We start from the raw sequence: 22,191 nt of genomic DNA on the forward strand, positions 1-22,191 counted from the left end.
GTAACTGGGACAAACAAAAGTTAAAAATTAGATTTGAGATTTTTAGCTGAGAATCTAATTTTTTTGTGGCGTAGAAGACATATTTTCATGAACTGTTAATTAAATGTTGATTGCGGCACTTTTTTATGTTATAATTTATAATAAATTAGCCAAAAGGCAAAAATCACAAATGTAAAATGGCTATAATGTTTATTTTCTTTCTTGAAGTCTTCCAGCCAGTAATAAATGAAGCTGTACCTTGCATATACTAACAACATAGCATATAACTTTCCATTAGTAATTGCATATAGGAAAATAGAGAGGGGCCCATCACAGGCAAAATATCTATATCACTGTCTGTCTTTCACCACCCTTTCACCTCAGCAACCAAATGATTAGCTTAATTTCACTTTGTTAGCCCAAGCATTAGACATAATGTGAATGTGCAATTGATTTAGGAGTACTGTATTGTCAGGAGCACATACAATGTAGGAAATTAAAGTTTTGTATTTGGGAGTTGAACAAACTATTCTTTTTGGTATTATGTAGAAGTGGAAAAAAGTGTGCCCTCATTGACACTACATATGTTTACATATTAAGCTTAAAGAGAAAAACAAGCAAAAGGCACAGCATTAGCTTGTCATATCATCTATAAATGTATGTAACATATTGGTAAAATAATCTAACTGTAAATTGACATTTCTAACTTATCTAATGGCAATATGTAATTAACTTTTGCATTTCATGATTTCTGGTTTTCTTGGTCCCCTACATGACATGCCACTCAAACCTGAATATATTCTAATATTTTTGATGCAATGTCCTGAAGCTTCTTGTACATATAGCTACTCATACAACAATTACAATTTTCAAATTGTCCTCTTTGTGACATGCAAAATAATGTGGAATGTCCCATAAAACTAACACAGCATTTCATAAAAAAAGAACATCAGCAGTCAAACATGGTGGTGGTAGTGTGATGGTCTGGAGCTACTTTGCTGCTTCAGGACCTGGATGACTTGCAAGAAGAATGTCTAGCCATCAGTTTGTGCCCTGAAGCTCAATGCCCTGCCAAAAATGAAGGTTTTGGAGTCAAAGTCAAAGTCAAAGACTTAAATTCTAGTGAGACCCTTTAGCGTGGCCTTAAACAGGCCGTTCATGTTCACAAACCCTCCAATGTGGCTGAATTAAAGTAATTCTGTAAAGAAGAGTGGATCAAAATTCCTCCACATTGGCAGTTATTACACATGCTTGATTACAGTTATTGTTGCCAGTTATTGTTACAGTTATTAGGTATAAGGGGCAATTATTTTTTCACACAGGGCCAGGTAGGTTTGGATAATTCTTTTTCCTTAATAAATGAAATAATTTTTTAAAAACTACAGTATTTATTTACTCATGTTATCTTTGATTAATATTAAAATTGGTTTGATGATCTGAAACATTTAAGTGTGAAAAAATATGCAATAAAATAAGAACTCAGGAATGGGGCAAATTCTTTTTCAGGGCACTTTATATCCTCATATTGCTCATCATAACTGATAGCTAAATGGCTCTATAGGGCGTAAACAACAAGACAGTCCTACTGTACATCTCAGGAAATTATGAAAAGAACTAACCTGTTTTCTATGTGTGTGTCAGAGAACAAAGAAAAACAAAGGATCATGTGATATTTATATCTTTGTGTGACATGCTAAGTGGTAACTTGGATATTTTTGGATCAAAAAACTGTTCTCCATTTCAATAATAAAATATGACATTGCACATAAGATTTAGATGTTTATTAAATTAAAAGGGTGGTGCAGGAAGTTGAAGTACCAAATGGAGACACAAGTATAACATATTAATAAAGGGGTCACAGAAATTAAACATAATTTTGGATTATAGCAACTCATAAGCAGTTTTTGGTATATTTGAAAAAAACTTTAGCCATCTATTGGGAGTGTTACAGCAAACACATACTATCCACACATTATATCTATTAGAATAAGATCTAAAATTGACCTGTCCATGTCTCTGTCTGTGCCCCCTTCAGTGTTTCAGCAGCAGGCTGTCCACAGCCCTCTGGAGCAACAGAAGCAGATGCAGAAACAGAACCAGGGTGGTGGTGGAGGACCTGTCGCCTGTCAGAACTGTGGAAAGCCCTGCAAAGGGGAGGCACTTCGAGTTCAGAACAAACACTTCCACATCAAGTGTTTCATTTGCAAAGGTATGTAATAGCCATATCTTACTGCTAATCTTTTCACTGTTACCTCATGCACTAAAAACTATATCTGAGACTGGCATTATGGTTGAAAAGTGGAAACTTATCCTGTAAGATAAAATAAACTAAAGTAATTTGGACCAATGTTTAATGAAAACAATACTATGTATCTACAGCTTAATTATTTAGAAAATATACATTTATCCTAGAAGTAAATAGATCTTGACGTGGATCATTGTGAGGGGGGGAAAAGTGAATCTTTTAAAGAAAAAAACTAAACTGTGAGAACGTTTTGAATGTGGGAAAATGCTGTTCTCATTAAGAGCTTTGAATTCCAATTAAAATTAAAACAAAACATTATTGCAGACACTAGTTGCAACATAGATGTTAAATATGGTGCTTTTGCAGTAGACCGGAGACTAATTAAGCCATTTTTGTAAAACAGAATCTATTATGAACAATCTGGGAAATAAAATAATTTATTTTTTCTTTTCTTTTAAGGTAAGGATAAGGATAGAACTAATTAAACACTGGAAGTCCAAACATCCTCTAAAAGTGATAGGTCATACAAAACATGTTTTAAAGCTTGAATGAGTTCTAAAACTAATGCTAAATGCAGGAAGTCACTCAGGCTAAATTGCTGAAAAAGAAATCCCCTTCTGTCCTGCGGGCAGTCTTTGTCCTCCAAGCTCGGGTCCTCTGCCAGAAGCCTGGGAGCTTGAGGGTCCTGTGCAGTATCTTAGCTGTTCCCAGGACTGTGCTCTTCTGGACTGAGATCCCAGATGTTCCTGGAATCTGCTGGAGTCATTCTCCCAGTTTGAGGGTCACTGCTCCGAGTGTTCTGATTACCACAGGGACCACTGTTACCTTTGCCTTCCACATTCCCTCTAGTGCTTCTCTCAGCCCTTGGCATTTGTCGAGTTTCTTGTGTTCCTTCTTCTTGATGTTACTGTCACTGGGTATTGCTACATCTATCACTACGGCTTTCTTCTTCTGCTTGTCCACCACTACTGTGTTCCGTTGGTTAGCCATTACCAGTTTGTCTGTCTGTATCTGGAAGTCCCATGGGATCTTAACTTGGTCATTCTCAACCATCCTTGGGGCGTATCCCATTTTGACCTCAGGACTTCCAAGTCATACTTGTCACAGATGTCCCTGTATGCCAGCCGCTTGATTATGGCATTCCATGTATGGAATACCTCAGGAATACCTCTGCTGCCTGAGGTATTTACTAAGTGTATGGATCTTTGTTGTTTCATCCAGGATAGTGGCTCTGACACTCATTCTCAGGGTGCTGGTAAGGAGCTTTCTTGTCTTGATGTCAGTGGCTTCTATCTCCTCCTCTGGCAAGCAGGTTTATGTATGTACATATGTAACCCCTTTCACTGGGGTTACATATGTAGTAGTATGCCAACAGTGGTCCTTGTTCTGATTCTCATCTTGTGTCCACTTATGCCTGTTCCTCAACACCTGATGCAGATCTTGTTAATCCAAGGCAGTGTGTGTGTGTGTGTGTGTGTGTGTGTGTGTGTGTGTGTGTGTGTGTGTGTGTGTGTGTGTGTAGCCTCAGGTTTGTCTGAACTTTGGAGATCCAACCAGGTTTGTATGTAAGTCATTTGTAATAGCACTTTTTTTTTAGCTGAGTAATAGGGTCATAACTAATTGGGTTGATCAAAGCAAACCAGTTATACGTGTGTGTGTGTGTGTGTGTGTGTGTGTGTGTGTGTGTGTGTGTGTGTGTGTGTGTGTGTGTGTGGTGAGAGAGAGAGAGAGACTGAGTGGTGGGGTTGGAGTTTGGGGATTTCTGTGTATATGTAATCTGAGTGGGTAGCTGCAAGAAGCTTTAATTGTGTGTGCTTATGGGTTGGTGTTGCCATTGGATGTGTTTCTTTTTTACATGTGACTGGAGTGTGTATTTTCGCCCCTCCCAGGCCAGACTCTCAACACAATCCTTGTGCCAGACCGCTGTTGTTGTCAACACATGCTCTGGTTGCTAGGCGATGGTTGGGGCCGCTAAAGTGTTGGCAGCTTCCTGGAGTTTAATTTTGCACTGACCAGTAGACTCCCTGTCTGTACATTTACACCCTCCCATTACCTCTTCCTCCATCTTTACTTGTGTGAACAAATGGTAAAGTGCCAGTATTTGTGTTGCCATGACAAATAGGGATTATTATCAACTGCAGATTCAGTCAACAGATGACTCCTTTTTATTAGATGTGTAGAAGTGTTTTGGCCATTATTAGTGGGGTGCCTGTAGCTCAGAAGGTAGAGCAGGTTCACCTACTAATCAGAAGGCTGGTGGTTCAGTCACTGGTTGCTCTAGTCTGCATTCCAAATTATCCTTGGGAAAGATACTTGACCCCAAGTTGCTCTCTGATGCATTCAGAGTGTTAATGTTAGATAGAAAGCACTTAGCCATAGAAAAGTGCTTGTATGAATGGCTGCTAATGGGTGAATGAGGCATGCTCTGTAAAGCACTTTGAGTGCTTTAGAAAAGTAGAAAAGTACTTTATAAGAACCATTCCATTTATTGTCTTGGAGACTGACACTGCTTATTCTGTATATTACTCTGCAAACTATAGATTACTCTGTATTTATATATTGTGTGGCACAAAATACCTCACAAAAAGACATCATCTTTGCTGCTCCTAATAAAGAGGTCTGATTAGTCAATAATGACTTTTGGTTAATATTAAACAATGAGACTGTCACACTTTACTAATTGAGCTGTTTGTTAATCAAGAGCTTTTATGTTTGAATTGAAAAATCAGATCAAATGTAGAATTTACTCATGGAAATTCATCAGATGCTAATAGTTCAAAGTCTTGATTAAGGGGACGGAGAACATGTTTTTCTCCCTGGATGAATTATTTGACTTGCTTTCAAAAGGGATTAATTAGCAAATGTGGGACTGGCTAATTTAAAGCCACACATTCAGTGGGTGGTTTAATACAAGACACAACAGTCCAGTGAGGGTAAGGGTTCTCTTCACCCCACTCAAAATCAACTGGATATTTCTCTGATCTATAAATCCAAAGCCTGACCACATTAATTCAGTTTCCAAACAATTGGACTTATTAAATATGCTGATCATCCAATCACTGTGAGGGTTAAGTGGGGAGTCAGATTAGGCTTGCTATTAAAATTTCCAGATGTGGACTGATGGGAATCTGAAACTAAAATGAACCACAGTGGCTATCGGACTTTCCTATCTGCAGTTCAAAATTTAACATAAAAGAAAAGAGGAGACATACGACTGATTGTTAGCAGCCTACTGCAACAAAGTATAATGCTCATTACAATATTAGGTTTTTCTCTTAGCATATACGTCATGGGTGATAGAATCAGGTAAAATATCGTCCTCTATTAGGTTTTGGTTTTCAGTTCATGAACACACACTGTTGAGGTATGCCTCACCTTTGACTAACTGCACTGTTTCCAGGATGTCAAGATTAACCTGTAAGAAAATCATGACCCCTGATTTTAATATCATATTATCACCAATTACATCCATCCTGGGTGTTAAGCCAAAAGGCTAAGTATGCCAGATCACACAAACAGATCTGTGTGTTCTGCATTGAAAGCTTCATACAGATCAATGTGATTGAAATAGGGATGTTACAGCACAGATTATAAATCTGTGACATAATCACTGTCTCCCTCGTTAAATAACCTGTTGGCGAGTGAACTGTAAAGGGGCTCACGTTACTACAAAAAATAATGAACTAACTTCGATTTCATTGCTTGTAAAAGCATAAACTGCTGCAAATGAATGTGCTCCTCGGATCGCTTTGACAGCAAATTTGTGAATGAGAAAATGAAATGGGGTGTCGTAACGCTGATTCAGGTGTAGCAGGAGGAAAGGAGTCAGAGACACTCAGTTTGTTGGATAAGACCTGCCAGTGACCAGGTCAGACCAGGAGTCTGTTACCTTGGTAACTGATTCAGAGTTGAAGTTAGCTGTCTTTATGGAATAGTTTCCTTCATTTTCAGGTGAACAAGCCCTGAGGTTTTAGCTAAACCTGCTTGTTGGAGTAGGGCCCAGGCCACTGTTCTTGTTTATTCTGATTTGAATGTTTTGGTTGACTTTTACTAAGCACATCATAATCTCATAACTTTGAAAAGTTCTATACAATTTAAGTCATTATGAGAGCAAGTGTGATGTCTGCAGCAGCTCCAACTTGCAACTTTTAAGACTTAAATTAACTGCTTCTAACTTCTGGTGGCAGAAAGCACAAGAGCCCTTCAGAAAACTTGTAGTCCAGGCCTCAGTGGAGCAAAGTAATTGCAGCTACATTTGAACAACAAATACATTATTAGGACAAAATTAAGACAAAAAAGATAAATTTAAAGAGATGGACAGGATTAGCTAAAACATTTTACTGGGTACATTCATGTAATCACTCTAAGATGAGTAATTGAAAATAGAACATTTTACAGAGAAATAGAATAATTTTATACATGACTTCTGATAATAAAAGTGACATATCCATGAGATAAAGTAAATTTGGAAGTTGTATCTTTCACTTCACTTTGCAAAACTGAAACATATGGGATATTTAAATCATATGTGGGACAACATATGATTTAAAACAAGGTGCATAGAACTTTAATTTTCTATCTTTTTAAAATACAAAACTTTTTCCCTTTTTTGCTGAGTTTTTAGTGTATTTGATTCACAAGCTTGCATCACTGCCAGCATGTGACATAGTAAAAAAAGAAAACCAAACTAAAAAAACACTATTAAACAACCTCTCCCCAAAATAAAATAAAATAAAATAAAAAATCCTACATTGCAGCTTTAAAGTTTGAGGCATTTGATGAACACTAATTGCTGTTTTCACAGAAGCTTCTGTCAAAAGCAAATTGTGTGGTTGAAGAAGTTTGTTTTATTTAGGTACCAGCTGAGGTCTCCATATATCCTGTTATGGCTGCTTCTCAGAAATATTTAAGCTTTCACCAAGTCACCATCAATAGCAGACAGCTGCAGGCAATACGACCTGGCTAAACAACTCAGACTTTTATCCCATTTCTGTTTTTGCTCTCTTGAAGGGCCATCACATTATCCAAACAGTATTTGAATACAGTGGGGAATACTCAAATGTGAAAATATGTGGACACACCCTGAATTGGGCAAGTCTGCATGAAAACAGATAAATATGTGTACAACCAAGAATTCCTTACTTGCAGTAAGACTTATGTCAGACTGATTTGCCATTCACATGACACACTACCAAGCATTCAAGAACATACACTCATTTTTAATAGCTGGCTTGTCCATAAAGCTAAAAACAGTTTCTTACATGAAGTAGGCAAAGTCTGATGAGCCAGTATATCTCTCAATGTGACACATGCATCCTGTATACAAAGTTATAATATTACATATTACAGTTAAAGTCTGCAGCTAAGAAATAGAGGAAACTGGCCATTTCCTTGATAGGAAATTTGAGGAATTTTACTAGTGCTTGAAAAAAAAATGTTCTTCTGGCCTCTTGAGCTTTTTCATAGTTCTGCTAACTGTTGAAGATAGTTCTCCATTTTTTTCATCCACTGTGCAAGAAGTGGGGACCATCGCAGTTGTTCATTTTCATTTCTATTTTATCTCCTACTATGTCGTACATAGTTTCTCAGCGTGTACTCTGATTGGCCAAGATGTAAGTGTACCTTGTTTTGTAGTACACAGGGATGCAACTGAAATATTGTAAAAATCAGAACTTAGCAAAACAAAGATAAATAAACCAGCTTTGCTGCCAGGCTTTATAGAACATTTATATGAAAAAATACATGAGCACAACATAAGCAAATAAATGTTTAAAGAAAAAAAATAAACACAACAGGAGGTAAGGCTGCATTACCAATCGCTGGCGACCTATTTCCTCACTTATGAGTTCATATTAGCAATGGATATTAAAACAGAAAAAACATTTGAAAGAAGACTATTTAAGCATAAAAATTCAAAAACAATAAATAATATAACTTCATCAACTGCACCGAAGAATAAAACAATTAAATGTGGATTATTAAACATTAGGTCTCTCTCTTCCAAGTCCCTATTAGTAAATGATTTAATAATTGATCAACATATTGATTTATTCTGCCTTACAGAAACCTGGTTACAGCAGGATGAATATGTTAGTTTAAATGAATCAACACCCCCGAGTCAAAGTAACTGTCAGAATGCTCGAAGCACAGGTCGAGGAGGAGGATTAGCAGCAATCTTCAATTCCAGCTTATTAATTAATCACAGACCCAGACAAAGTTTTAATTCTTTTGAAAGCCTGACTCTTAGTCTTGTCCATCCTAATTGGGAAACTCAAAAACCTATTTTATTTGTTATTATCTATCGTCCACCTGGTCCTTACTCAGAGTTTCTGTCTGACTTCTCAGACTTTTTATCTGATTTAGTGCTCAGTTCAGATAAAATAATTATAGTGGGTGATTTTAACATCCATGTAGATGCTGAGAATGACAGCCTCAACACTGCATTTAATCTATTGTTAGATTCAATTGGCTTCTCTCAAAATGTAAAAATGTAATCATACTCTGGATCTTGTCCTGACATATGGCATAGAAACTGAAGACTTAACAGTATTCCCTGAAAGCCCCCTCCTGTCTGATCCTTTCTTAGTAACATTTACATTTACTTTAATGGATTACACAGCAGTGGGGAATAAGTTTTATTACAGTAGAAGTCTTTCTGAAAGTGCTGTAACTAAGTTTAAGGATCTAATTCCTTCATTATTATGGTCTTCAGTGCCATGTGCCAACACAGTACAGAGCAGCTACCTAAACTCTGCTCCCACTGAGTTAGATTATCTCGTCAATAGTTTTACATTCTCACTGCGTATAACTTTGGATACTGTGGCTCCTCTGAAAAGGAAAGCTTCAAATCAGAAGTGCCTGACTCCGTGGTATAATTCGCAAACGCACAGCTTAAAGCAGATAACCCGAAAGCTGGAGAGGGAATGGTGTCTCACTAAATTAGAAGATGCTCATTTAGCCTGGAAAAAGAGTTTGTTGCTCTATAAAAAAAAGCCCTCCGTAAAGCTAAAAAAATATGGCTTAAAAAATATGAACAACCCCAGGTTTCTTTTCAGCACTGTAGCCAGGCTGACAAAGAGTCAGAGCTCTGTAGAGCCGAGTATTCCTTTCACTTTAACTAGTAGTGACTTCACGGATTTCTTTACAAATAAAATTTTAGACATTAGAGAAAAAATTATTCATAACCATCTCAAAGATTATTCTTCATGTTCGGCTGCTTTCAGCACTGCTGGTATTTGTTTAGACTCTTTTGCTCCAGTTGATCTTTCAGAGTTAACTTCAATAGTTACTTCCTCCAAACCAGCAACATGTTTGTTAGATCCCATTCCTACTACAGTCTTTATTAGTTGGCTATGTACCACAGGCCTTCAAGGTGGCTGTAATTAAACCTCTACTTAAAAAGCCATCACTTGACCCAGCTGTCTTAGCTAATTATAGGCCAATCTCCAACCTTCCTTTTCTCTCAAAGATTCTTGAAAGAGTAGTTGTAAAACAGCTAACTGATCATGTGCAGAGGAACGGTTTATTTGAAGAGTTTCAGTCAGGTTTCAGAATTCATCACAGTACAGAAACAGCATTAGTGAAGGTTACAAATGATCTTCTTACAGCCTCTGACAGTGGACTCATCTCTGTTCTTGTCCTGTTGGACCTCAGTGCAGCTTTTGATACTGTTGACCATAACATTTTATTACAGAGATTAGAGCTTGCTATAGGTATTAAAGGTACTGCACTACAGTGGTTTGAATCATATTTATCTAATAGACTCCAATTTGTTCATGTAAATGGGGAGTCTTCTTCACACACTAAGGTTAATTATGGAGTTCCACAGGGTTCTGTGCTAGGACCAATTCTATTAACATTATACATGCTTCCCTTAGGAGTGGCTATAGCTCAGTAGGTAGAGCAGGTCACCTATTGATCGGAAGGTCAGCGGTTCAATTCCTGGCTACTCCAGGTTACATGCCAATGTATCCTTGGGCAAGATACTTAACCCCAAGTTGCTCTCCGACCGTCCTGTCGGAGTATGAATGTGTGTGAATGCTAGTTAATTAAAAGCACTTAGCTTAGTATAAACATGGAAGTGCTTGTATGAATGTGAGTGCATGGGTAAATGTAAACATGTTGTGTAAGCGCTTTGAGTGCTCTGACTGAGTAGAAAAGCGCTATATAAGACCTAGTCCATTTACCATTTATTTTTGAAGGTAAATAAATTAATTAAATGAAAATATGAGGAGAGGAATAACATTCAGAGAAAAAACACAAAATTTTCAAGATTAAAGTTGTAAATTTATAAGAAAAAGTGGAAAATGTATGAGGAAAACTAATTTAAGAATTAATGATTGGAAAGAAGTGTTGGTCGTCTACTACGATTTTGTATGGCATCCTAGGAACTCAAATATTTGAATTTCTTTCTACCTTAACCAGTAACACTGTGAGAAGTCTTGGAGTCATTTTTGACCACGATTTGTCCTTCAATGCACATATTAAACAGATACAGTGTTGGGGCAGTCTGCCTCCTCTACACTACTAATGCCAGATTATTGAATTGGGACCCGCAGCAGGTGATCGGTCAGAACCACACGGATGTCTTGCTCGCTTTATTTTGCTTTATTTCCACCACCAAGACAGTTACAGCTGTTCTTAGCTCCACCAGGTTGTGGTCGCATAGGGTCAGTAGTATGGGTCTGCGGGGGTGCAGGTGTGTGGGTATTTGTGTGGTTTGAAATAGACGCACACAGTCCACTGGCCGCTGCACCAATCTCCCTCTGGGTTGACAGTCGATATTCTTCACCCGTTCCGCTCGTAGCCGGCGCAGCTGAACTACCGCGTCCTGTGTAGCTCATGCGCAGGCGGCTCTCAATCCCTCCGCCGTCAGCAGGAAGAGAGCGAGCCAGGTCTCCTGATACTTCCCGTGCTGAATCTCCCCCGGAACAGCCTTTTTTACAGCCGCCCCCAGATTTCGGAAGGAAATCTGTACATCCAAAAAAAAGGGGCCTCCACCGTTCTCCTTGTCAAAGGGTAATATCTATTCCGGGATAGCTGGGAGCTGGATGAGCCGGGCAACAGGGCGAGTGTAGGTCTTATCCCCCACCCTCACTTCCGCTGACCGCACTTTCCCATCACGTCCAGGCGTGACACCGATTACTTTACCCACCGGCCACAGGGCACGTGGGAATTGAGGATCCACAACGAGAACCGTCTTGCCAGGCTGCAAGTTTGGATTCTCTGTATTCCACTTCTGCCGGACTTGAAGACCAGGCAGATAGAAACTGATAAAATGTTTCCAGAAATGATCGGCCAGCAGCTGGCTATGGCGCCAACGTTTACTGCTCAGGCGCTCTGAGGAAGGGTACACCACCTGCGGGAGCGAAGCGTCCCGACGTCCGACTAGCAAGGTATTAGGTGTGACCGGGTCTGGGTCTGCGATGTCTGTTGAAGTGTAGCCTAAGGGTTTGGAGTTAAGGATTCCTTCAATCTCCACTAACAGAGTCCTCAATACCTCTTCAGTGACCGACTGGGCTCCCAGGGTTACTTGAAGCGCTTGCTTCACAGATCGTATCTCACGTTCCCAGCAGCCCCCGAAGTGGGGTGCATTAGGCGGGTTGAACCTCCACCGTATCTGCTGAGGGCCCAGCTGGGTCTGGAGGTCTGGTGCGAGGGCCATGAAAGCCTCCTGCAGTTCTCGATTGCTCCCTCTAAAATTGGTTCCTTGGTCGGAGAGTAGCTCGAAAGGTTTGCCTCTTCTGGCTATGAAACGTCTTAATGCCATCAGGAAGGCGTCTGTATCCAGGTGCGAGAGCAGATCAATATGTACCGCCCTGGTGGTCAGGCATTTAAACAGAACCCCCCAGCGCTTCTCAGTCCTCCTACCGATCTTCACCAAGTAGGGCCCGAAGCAATCAACTCCTGTAGAGTAGAAGGCCGGCTGATACAAGCAAAGTCTCGAGGGGGGCAGGTCAGCCATTCTAGGGACTTGTGGCTTGGCCCTCCATTTCTGACACTCAGAGCACTTCCGTTGGAGATGCCGGATGGCCTCCCTGCCTCCTGGGATCCAATATTTACGACGAATCTCAGCGAAGACTCTCTCCGGTCCTGGATGATGCAATCGTTGGTCATAGTCCTGGATCAGCAAACGGGTGATCGGATGTTTGGCATCCAGTACAACTGGATGCACCGCATCTGGCTCTAGCTGACTACTGTGGCGAAGACGACCCCCTACCCGGATGAGCTGGTCACCAGTTTCAAATTCAGGGGCCAGGGTAATCAGGCGGCTGTTCTTAGCAACCGGCTTACCGGCTTGCAGTTGGGCGTAATCTGTGGGGAAGCAATCCAGCTGCACCTGACGTAGCAAGGATTGCTGAGCTTGGTGGTAATCCTCAGCCGTGGCGCTGGTCAAGGCCGCCCCGTGGAGGCTCTGAATAGCCGCGGCGAGCAGCTCTCTGAAGGTAGAGAACTGGGTTGCATCAGGCAGGAGACCCCCCCCGGTAGTAAGACCGCAGAAAATCGTTCTTTTGCGTTCCTCGCATTCCTCTGCACTAATCTGAAGAGGCGGAGTTGCCGGCCATACATCCGGGCTACTCCCCAGAAACCCCGGCCCCCGAGCCCACCGACTCTCGGGTGTTAGGGTGGGAAGAGGTTTCCCACGGGTTATATCATCAGCAGGGTTGGAGGCCGACTCTACATACCTCCACGTGTCTCCCTTCGTGAGATCCTGAATTTCGGCCACACGTGTGCCGACGAACACCTTGTACCTGCACGACTCTGACTGAAGCCAGGTTAGGACTGTGGTCGAGTCCGTCCACAGTACCACTCGTTGTACAGGGAACGTGAGCTCAGTCTTGAGGAGCTGGGCCACTTGGGCTCCTGTCAAGGCCGCACATAGTTCTAGACGCGGGATCGATTGCTGCTTCCTGGGAGCAACTCTAGATCTAGCAGTGACAAAGGCTACCTCCACCCCCTGCCCGGGCCTCTCCGACCGGAGGTAGGCTACCGAGCCATAGGCTTGTTCGGAGGCGTCGCAGAACACATGTATCTCCCGCTGACAGTCCATGGTGTCTAATGGTGGACTAGTGTAACACCTGGGAAGGGTTATATTCGGTAAATGCAACAACTCCTTCTCCCACCCTCGCCATGCAGCAATCAGGTGCTCGGGAAGCTCGGGATCGTCCCAGTCTCGCTTCTTCTCCCACAAATGCTGGACGATGACCTTGGCCCTGGTTGTGTAGGGTACAAGGTACCCAAGGGGGTCATATTGGCTCGCTAGCACTCGGTAAATGTAGCGCAGCGTTATGCAATCTGGCCTCGTCAGGGATGCCCCATGTTTGAAGGACAGGATGTCCTGATGGCAGTTCCACTGCAGGCCTAGGGCGGACTCGGCCTGGCCGGGGTGCCCTTGGGCTATCCATCTCTCGGCACCTGCTGATCTCAGCTCCGCTGGGATGTGACGGATGGTGTCCGGATGCGTACTAGCCCATTGGCGCAGCTCGAAGCCCCCCTCAACCAGAAGAGACTGCAACTGTTGGATAATAGATCTCGCCTGGTCCACTGAGGCCACACTATGTAGACAGTTGTCCACATAGAAGTTCCTCAGTACCACGTCCCTCACTGGATCACCGGGCCGCGTGTGATCGGTAACGTGCCTCTGCAGGGCGTAGATTGCACAGCAGGGGCTACAGGTCGTACCGAAGGGAAGCACGGCCCATTGATATACCGTGGGCGGTTCATCCCGTTTGAGGTCTCTCCACACAAAGCGGAGTAAAAGTTGATCTGCTGGTAAGAGTCTAACCTGATGAAACATGCCCTTTATGTCACTGCTAAAGGCCACGCTGTGTTCTCTGAAACGTAGGAGAACAGCGAGTAGGGTAGGGCCGAGTGCTGGGCCAGGAAGCAGAAGCTCATTCAGATCGACCCCTTTGAATTGGAAAGAGCAGTTGAAAACCACTCGATGCTTGCCATTGTGCTCAACCAGGTGATGCGGGATGTACCAACTGTTAACAGTCTGGCCCTGGTCAAGTGGTAGCTTGACGACATAACCGGCCTGCACGAGTCGTTGGATCTCGGCGTTGTAGACTCGGGCTATGTCAGGGTTCTTAGCCAAACGCCTCTCAGTACTCCTGAGCTGAGGCAACACCGCCTCCTTAGGTGCCCACAGGTTCGGGAAGTTTTGGACGCGCAGTAGAGGGGTAGCATAACGGTAAATGCCGTTCACCTCGACCCGCACAGTCCCTTGTTCCAAACTGCTAAGAGCCTCCTGATCCTGTCGCGACCTCATACTAGCCTTCTCATTTCGCCATGGCAGCACATCCAACTGCCACAGTTTCTCGACATGCTGCTGAATGTCGGCTGGTGGGGCTCTATAACTGGTGAAAAGGCAATGCTGCTCACGAAGATACGCCTTGATATTATTGGTTGGCCCCTGTAGTGTCCACCCGAGGCGAGTGCGGACTGCCACAGGTGCCCCGGGGGGCCCCAGGACTACCGACTCAACTGGGGTCACCAGGTGGGGGTGGTCTGAGCCAATCAGCAGCAATGGGACAATATCTTTGAATGATGGGATAGGAACCCCTTTCAGATACCGGTACTTGCGCTTCAACGCCTTAACCGGATAGGTGTGCTGCCCTAGTCCTAGCTTCGGTGCCGTGAAGGCCCCTTCTATGCGGTACACCTTATCTGGACAGCCCACTGGTGAGATGGAGAACGCGACCGATGCTCCTGTAAGCACATGCTGCTCCTGTCTCACCGTCCGCAAGGGCAGGTCCTCGGGCTGGCCCTGGAGCCCCAGTTGCTGTACAGCGGGGTCCAGCAGTAAGGTGCGCTCTGACCCGTCGTCAAGCACCGCGTAAGTCTCCATGGTTTGAGTGCCATGCCGCAAAATGACCTTGGTGACTTTAAGTAACACGCGGCTTCCCTGCGGGGGTTTGCCGATGTAGAACACCTCCTCTACCGCTGGGGTAGGTGTGGCCTCACTGGCCTCAGCCGCCCCAATGTCTGACCTCTTATCGCCTCCGTCCTTTTTCCCACTGGCTGGTGCATTAAGATAATGCAGGGCGAGGAGATGCCTATTATTACAGGACTTACAGAGCATCTTCAGGTTGCAGTCTGAGGCTCTGTGCTCCCTACCACACCTCCAGCAACGGTTATTCTCTTGTATCCAACTACGCTTCTGCGCTGTGCTCAGATACTTAAAGTTTGAGCAGTTATTCAGCGAATGCTTGTCATTGTCGCAGAATGGGCAGAATTTCTTCGCACTCTGGCCTAGCCCTTTAGCGGCACCTCCCTCGGTTTTGGTTTCGGTACCTACCATGAGAATGGAAGCCTTGGTAGGTAGCCTCGTAGCAGGCCGGAGGTCTTTGGGCCTGGCATCAATATCTTTCTTGGGGCGGTATTGTGCGATATCATCTTGGATCTGGAGCTCATACTCTAACCAGTGAGCCAGATCCCGAAGCGTGGGGATCGGGATCCGCAGAGGGTGTATATACCGTCTGAACCCAGATCTGAGCTCGTGCGGTAACTTACCCAGCAGGCGGGTGACATGTGAACCACAGTCCAGCTCCACCCATCCTTTCTGCCCCAGCTGCTCTAACATGCTCACCAGCGAGCGGACATTCAAGGCAAACAACCTAAAGGATTTAATGTCCCCACTTAGGATGCTGGGCCCATCCATGAGCTCCGCGATGCGCTGCAGAGCAAGCTGGTGCGCCTGCCCATACTGCCGATTCAAGGCTGCCATAGTGTCCGTGAAGGGGTAATCCGAATTGGTATAGGAATCTGCGACTAGCAGTGCCTCTTCCAATTTCAGATGGTCAACTAATATCTGGAACTTAAAGCGTTCCGAAGCTCCCTCTGGCAGCAGGTTCTCCAGAGCCATTCGGAGTCTCGCAAACTCCCTAGGGTTCGGGTGGCTGAAATCTGGGATGGTAGGCGCCGGCCCCCTATACACGCTCTCTCGCCCACCCGGTGGGCCCATGTATTGGAAGCTGGATTGGTGCCGTTCCGGTCCATGACCCGGACCCCACCACCGTTCAGGGCTGTAGCCCCGTCTCTGCTCGGGGGAGTCCCTGCGCCACCATTCCTGGCCATCGCTGGTGTAATACTCCCCTCCTGTCCTGGGTACCCTACGTGAAGCGTAGGGCCCCGCGCGCCCTGGGTCAGACGGAAAGTCGTGTCTCCCCCAATATTGGTCGGGACCACTGACCGCATGCTGTGGATATGATGCGGCCCCACTAAGAAAACCCTCTGGAGAGCCTGGCCGCAAGGCTGTGGCTCTAAAGCCGGAACCTGTACTGTGCAGTGTCCCCTGGGGAGCCCCCTGCCGATACCCCTCCACCAAGCCGTGGTGCTCAAGCTTGACCCTGAGCTGCTCGTTTTGGAGTCTCAGCTTCTCCACCGATGCTAGAAGGCTGTCCCTCTCCAGTTCGAGATCATGACGTTCTCTCCTCCCCTGCTCTGGGCTATGGGGTTCCTGGCTAATCGGGGAGGCCGAGCGTGTGAAGTATCTGCTGTGGTGGTCTCCATCTCCCAATTTATCCTGCGTTGAGGAAGGAGTTTCCATGCCTGGTGGTGGCCCCGATCTGGCTGGGAACCCAGATCGGTCATCGTTGTCCGGATATGCGGGGAGGGATTGTTGCCTCCTGACACACATACCCACCTCGTCTTCCTGTGCTGTAGACATCCTTATCTGCTGTAGACTCCTCATCCGGCTCGAAGGACCACTTTGTTGGGGCAGTCTGCCTCCTCTACACTACTAATGCCAGATTATTGAATTGGGACCCGCAGCAGGTGATCGGTCAGAACCACACGGATGTCTTGCTCGCTTTATTTTGCTTTATTTCCACCACCAAGACAGTTACAGCTGTTCTTAGCTCCACCAGGTTGTGGTCGCATAGGGTCAGTAGTATGGGTCTGCGGGGGTGCAGGTGTGTGGGTATTTGTGTGGTTTGAAATAGACGCACACAGTCCACTGGCCGCTGCACCAATCTCCCTCTGGGTTGACAGTCGATATTCTTCACCCGTTCCGCTCGTAGCCGGCGCAGCTGAACTACCGCGTCCTGTGTAGCTCATGCGCAGGCGGCTCTCAATCCCTCCGCCGTCAGCAGGAAGAGAGCGAGCCAGGTCTCCTGATACTTCCCGTGCTGAATCTCCCCCGGAACAGCCTTTTTTACATACAGTATGTAGGGCCACTTTTTTGCATTTGTGCAATATTTCTAAAATTAGAAACATCCTTTCTCAGAGTGATGCTGAAAAGCTAATTCATGCATTTATTACTTCTAGGGTGGATTATTGTAATTCATTATTATCAGGCTGTCCTAAAAGCTCCCTGAAAAGCCTTCAACTGATCCAAAATGCTGCAGCTAGAGTACTGACAGGGACTAGAAAGAGAGAGCATATTTCTCCCATATTGGCTTCTCTTCATTGGCTCCCTCTTAAATCTAGAATAGAATTTAAAATTCTTCTCCTCACCTACAAGGTCTTGAATAATCAGGCCCCATCTTATCTCAAAGACCTCATAGTACTATATCACCCCAAAAGAGCACTTTGCTCTCAGACTGCTGGCTTACTTGTGGTTCCTAGGATACTTAAGAGTAGAATGGGAGGCAGAGCCTTCGGCTTCCAGGCCCCTCTTCTGTGGAACCAGCTTCCAGCTTGGATTCGGGAGACAGACACCCTCTCTATTTTTAAGATTAGGCTTAAAACTTTCCTTTTTGATCAAGCCTGTAGTTAGGGCTGGATCAGGTGACCCTGAACCACCCCTTAGTTATGCTGCTATAGGCCTAGGCTGCTGGGGGCATTCCCATAATGCACTGTTTCTTTTCATTCACCTTATTTACTTTGTTTATATTCCACTCTGCATTTAATCATTAATTGTTATTAATCTCTGGCTCTCTTCCCCAGCATGTCTTTTCTCTCCCCTCAGCCCAACCGGTCACGGCAGATGACTGCCCCTCCCTGAGCCTGGTTCTGCTGGAGGTTTCTTCCTGTTAAAAGGGAGTTTTTCCTTCCCACTGTTGCCAAGTGCTGCTCATAGGGGTCGTTTTGACTGTTGGGTTTTCTCTGTATTACTGTAGGGTCTTTACCCACAATACAAAGTGCCTTGAGGCAACTGTTTGTTGTGATTTGGCACTATATAAATAAAATTTAGAATTTTATTTATACAGGAGGATTTTGAAATGAATTCAGAATTTAACTGGGAGTCAGTGGAGTTGCTGAAGGACTGGGGTGATATGGTGAAATGAAGGGGTTTGGGTGATAAGTTTTGACCCATTTTAAGCTTCTGGAGGAATTTGTGAGGGAGGCCAAATAGAAGAGAGTTACAGCAATCAATACGGGAGGCAGCAAGACTATGAACAAGGATGGAGGTGTTATGTAGGGAGAGGGAGGGGCAGAGGCAATTTATGTTTCGTAGGTGAAAATATGCACACTGGGTAATATTATTATCTTAACCTGAGGTGAGGGGGAAACTGCGGAGCTGTCAGTTGTGAGGGAGAAACTGCCAACTTTGGATAAGGTGGATTTTGTTCTGACAAGGAGGCACTCCGTTTTGTCGCTGTTTAATTTAAGAAAGTTTGAGGTGAACCAGGATTTGATTTCAGATAAGCAGGTGGTGAGGAAGATGGCTGGGTGGGAAGAGTTAGGTTTGGGGGATAGGTGTTTCATCTGTGAAACAATGGAAATGGATGCTGAATTTGCAGAAGATATTGCCAAGGGGAAGGATGTAAGTGATGAAAAGGAGGGGGCCCAGGACAGAGCTTTAAAGTTACAGGAAAGGAGTGCGATTTGAAAGACTGAGTGTGGCCTATGAGATAAGATCGAAACCAGTCAAGAGGAGTGTGGATGATGCCAATAGAAGAGAAGGATGAGAAGGATGTTGTGGGAGATAGTGTCAAAGGCCACACTCAGATCAAGGAGGATGAGGAGGGAGAGTAGTCCGGAATCAGCTGCCATGAGAAGGTCATTGGTGATTTTGAGTAAAGCAGTTTCTGTGCTATGGCGGGGTGGAAACAAGACTGGAATTGTTCATACAGACAGTTTTGAGTTAAATGAAGTTGAATAGAAATGTTTTTTTTGGAAATGAAAGGTAAATTAGAGATGGGGCGAAGATTATTGTAGTTGTTTGGATAAGAGCCAGGCTTTTTCAAAATTGGGGTGACAGCTGCAGCAGATATGAAGGGGAGGAGAGAGGAGAGGCAGGATTTAACCAGAACTGTGGGGAGAGGATCAAGTAGACATGTGGAGAGCTTGGATTTCTGGATGAGGTCAGTGATTTCAGAGGGAGTTGGTAGTTGAACACTGGAGAGCAGCTGACAGAGGTGGGGAGGCGAGGAGAAACAGGTGTTGGATTTTGTTGATTTTTTTCACTGAAAAACAACTTAAGGGAGTTAAAGGTTACAGTCGAGTAAAAATAAGAAGGAAACGAGTCAGGGGGTGGAGAATATTATTTAGCAGTGAATACAGGGTCTTGGTGTTGCCTCCAAATGACATTCTGATGTCATTGCTGTGTAGATCAGTAAATCAATGTCTCATTCACTCCTGGCATACAGATTAATGTCATCTATGTACAAGAGGTGGCTGATGTTTGATCCATTTTGTTGTTGGTAACTAATGATCTGGCTGAAGGGGTTCAGGCTTTTAGTTTTTTCTTTGACTTGATGAAGGCTCATAGGGTCCTGCTGATCTTGTACAGTTCAAGGCATTCCAAGATCCATGCGTGTGGCAATGAATCATAAGTTTTCTTGTAATCAATCCAGGCAGTACACAGGTTGTCGGTCTGGTCTTATAGTCTCAAGTGCAGCTCTATCTATCAGCTCCTCTGGTGTTTCTGTCAGTTCCTTTCTCTGCCTGTTCATCTTAGCCGCTATGATGTCTGACAGGAACTTTCATGTTGTACTGAGACAGGTTACTGGCAGATAGTTCAATGGAACTGGTCCCTTCTGGGGGTCCTTGGGGATTGCAACTCTCCATCCTTTATCCAGCCATTCTGGGTGTGTCTTATCCATGAGCTGTTGGCTAATTTCTGCTGCCAGGTGCTCATGGAGTGCAGTCAACTTCTTTAGCCAGTAGGTATGTATCATGTCAGGTCCTGGTGCTCTCCAATTCTTCATATTTGAGACTTTGTCCTGGATGTCTGTCATTATGGTAGTTACTGGAGCCTGTTCAGGGAGGTTTGCTGTGGTCTGCGCTTAGATCTTGGTGTGTTGCATCCTTCTCCCATATGTTTTTCCAGTATTGCTCTTTTTTTTTTTTGCTTCAGCCTCCACCCAAGCCACATTTCGCTTGGCCTGACAGTACCCATCAGCTGCCACAGCTTCATGCAGCAACCTCAGCAATGGAGGTGCGGGACACAGTCCATTTGGACTCAGTCATGTTGTTGAAGTTCTGCTGGAAGTGGGAGTTGAAGATCTCACAAACTTGGGCCTCTCTTCACCCGGATGTTCAGAACATACCACAAGTAAAAACATGGGTGTGGGAGTTCAGTGAGGCCATGGTAAAAGAATTTTAGATTGCTTTGAAGCAATTCTGGAAAACCGTCACGAGACTCAGGAGGAGAAAACGGTGCTCTACCCACACAGTGTATTGTGTGGGTGGGGCGCTGCTGACTTCAACCTACTAGTCGGGTGGTGGAAGGAATACTTCGAGGACCTAATTAATTCCACTGACACAACTTCTGTAGAGGAAGCAGAGTCTGGGGACAAGGGGGTCAACTTGCCCATTACTGGGGGGTGAGGAATTCTGTTCATTTTTATAGCCAAGTGGTGGAAGGCTTCCACATTGGTGTCCTCAGAATCTCATCTCTGCTTGATGTGGTCCTGTTGGCTTCATTAGATAGTGGCCTCACACTGGAGTGGTTTGCAACCAAGTATGTTGCGACAGGTAGGAGTAAAAAGGTGTGGAAGTGCAGACCTCCCTCGCCTATTCCCTTATTACGATCCTGTTTGCAATTTAAGAGACAGCAGGCATTTAACCCTTTATTTAGCGTGGGCCCATGAACTTCAAAATTGCTGCCATTCACAGACTTCCAGCAACAATTACCATAATAACCCTACGTTGGTTATGAAGCACAATTTCTCAGCTTTCAGAAACTGTTTAAATTTTTCCGATAGGACAAATGGATGCATAATTATGGTAATTCAAAGTGCATTTGATCAGACGTCTCAGTTGTGATATGCTCAGCGTTAGCCAGCTGTTCAGGGCAAGTAAGGGCAGGCAACAGGTGCTTTGTTGGTGATTGTCCACTGTTATAGGGTTAATTTATTCAAAGGATTAACCTTGGATTTTCTTTCCCAAGTACAGTTCAGTTAGCCCATCAAAAATCACTTTAAGCAGATTGAAGACACTATAGTTAACGTCATGAAATGGACTGTAATTGACAATGTCCTACTCACACCCCAACCGTCCCACTACACAAAAGCAAACACATGAATGGTATTGTAAAATATGAGTTGCAGTCAGAATCACACATTCATAGCAGAGAACACATGGTGAATATATATTTAACCATGCTCACACACAAACAGACACAACGGCACCCAGTGAGAGGCATTGTGAAACATGAGTTAGAGTGAAGGTGACCTTCTTGTAATGACACAGAAGATACTTTTTATTTCTTTCCATATCAGGTCAGTATATAACATCCCTCAGGATGCAGTATGTTATAAAGATACACAATCTGTGTTTTTCAGTAACCCCTCCAGGTGTATATTGCTATGAATGTGACATACAGTGGTATTATCTGAGCTTTTTGCTCTTAAATAGGTGGCAGCTAAAGCCAGCTGGTGAAGCAAAACAGTGAAGAGATGGGCTGCACATCCAAAACAATGAACTAAAAACAGTCTAAACCACCCTATAAAATCGGTAAAAATAATCCCTTTCATGTTAAAATAATGTTACTTAATTTCTATGGTTTATATTCAAAAACTAATCTAACAAAAAAATTGTAAACAAGACTGCACTCTGATCAGCCAGCTAGCTAG

At 44.0% G+C, this 22,191-nt stretch overlaps 1 protein-coding gene across 12 annotated transcripts in view; it reads left to right on the top strand.

Moving 5' to 3' along the window:
- ablim2 (actin binding LIM protein family, member 2) overlaps nucleotides 1–22,191 on the top strand; it is a 128,023-nt gene that overhangs the window by 38,515 nt on the left and 67,317 nt on the right. For all 12 annotated transcript variants that reach the window (XM_030722549.1, XM_030722548.1, XM_030722553.1 and 9 more), the window contains exon 2: nucleotides 2,015–2,188. In XM_030722549.1, coding sequence (XP_030578409.1) covers nucleotides 2,015–2,188 — 174 coding nt within the window. The remainder of the gene's footprint in view (nucleotides 1–2,014; nucleotides 2,189–22,191) is intronic.

The sequence above is a fragment of the Archocentrus centrarchus genome (genome assembly GCF_007364275.1).
Source record: "Archocentrus centrarchus isolate MPI-CPG fArcCen1 chromosome 18 unlocalized genomic scaffold, fArcCen1 scaffold_23_ctg1, whole genome shotgun sequence".
NCBI classification, from domain to species: Eukaryota; Metazoa; Chordata; class Actinopteri; order Cichliformes; family Cichlidae; genus Archocentrus; species Archocentrus centrarchus.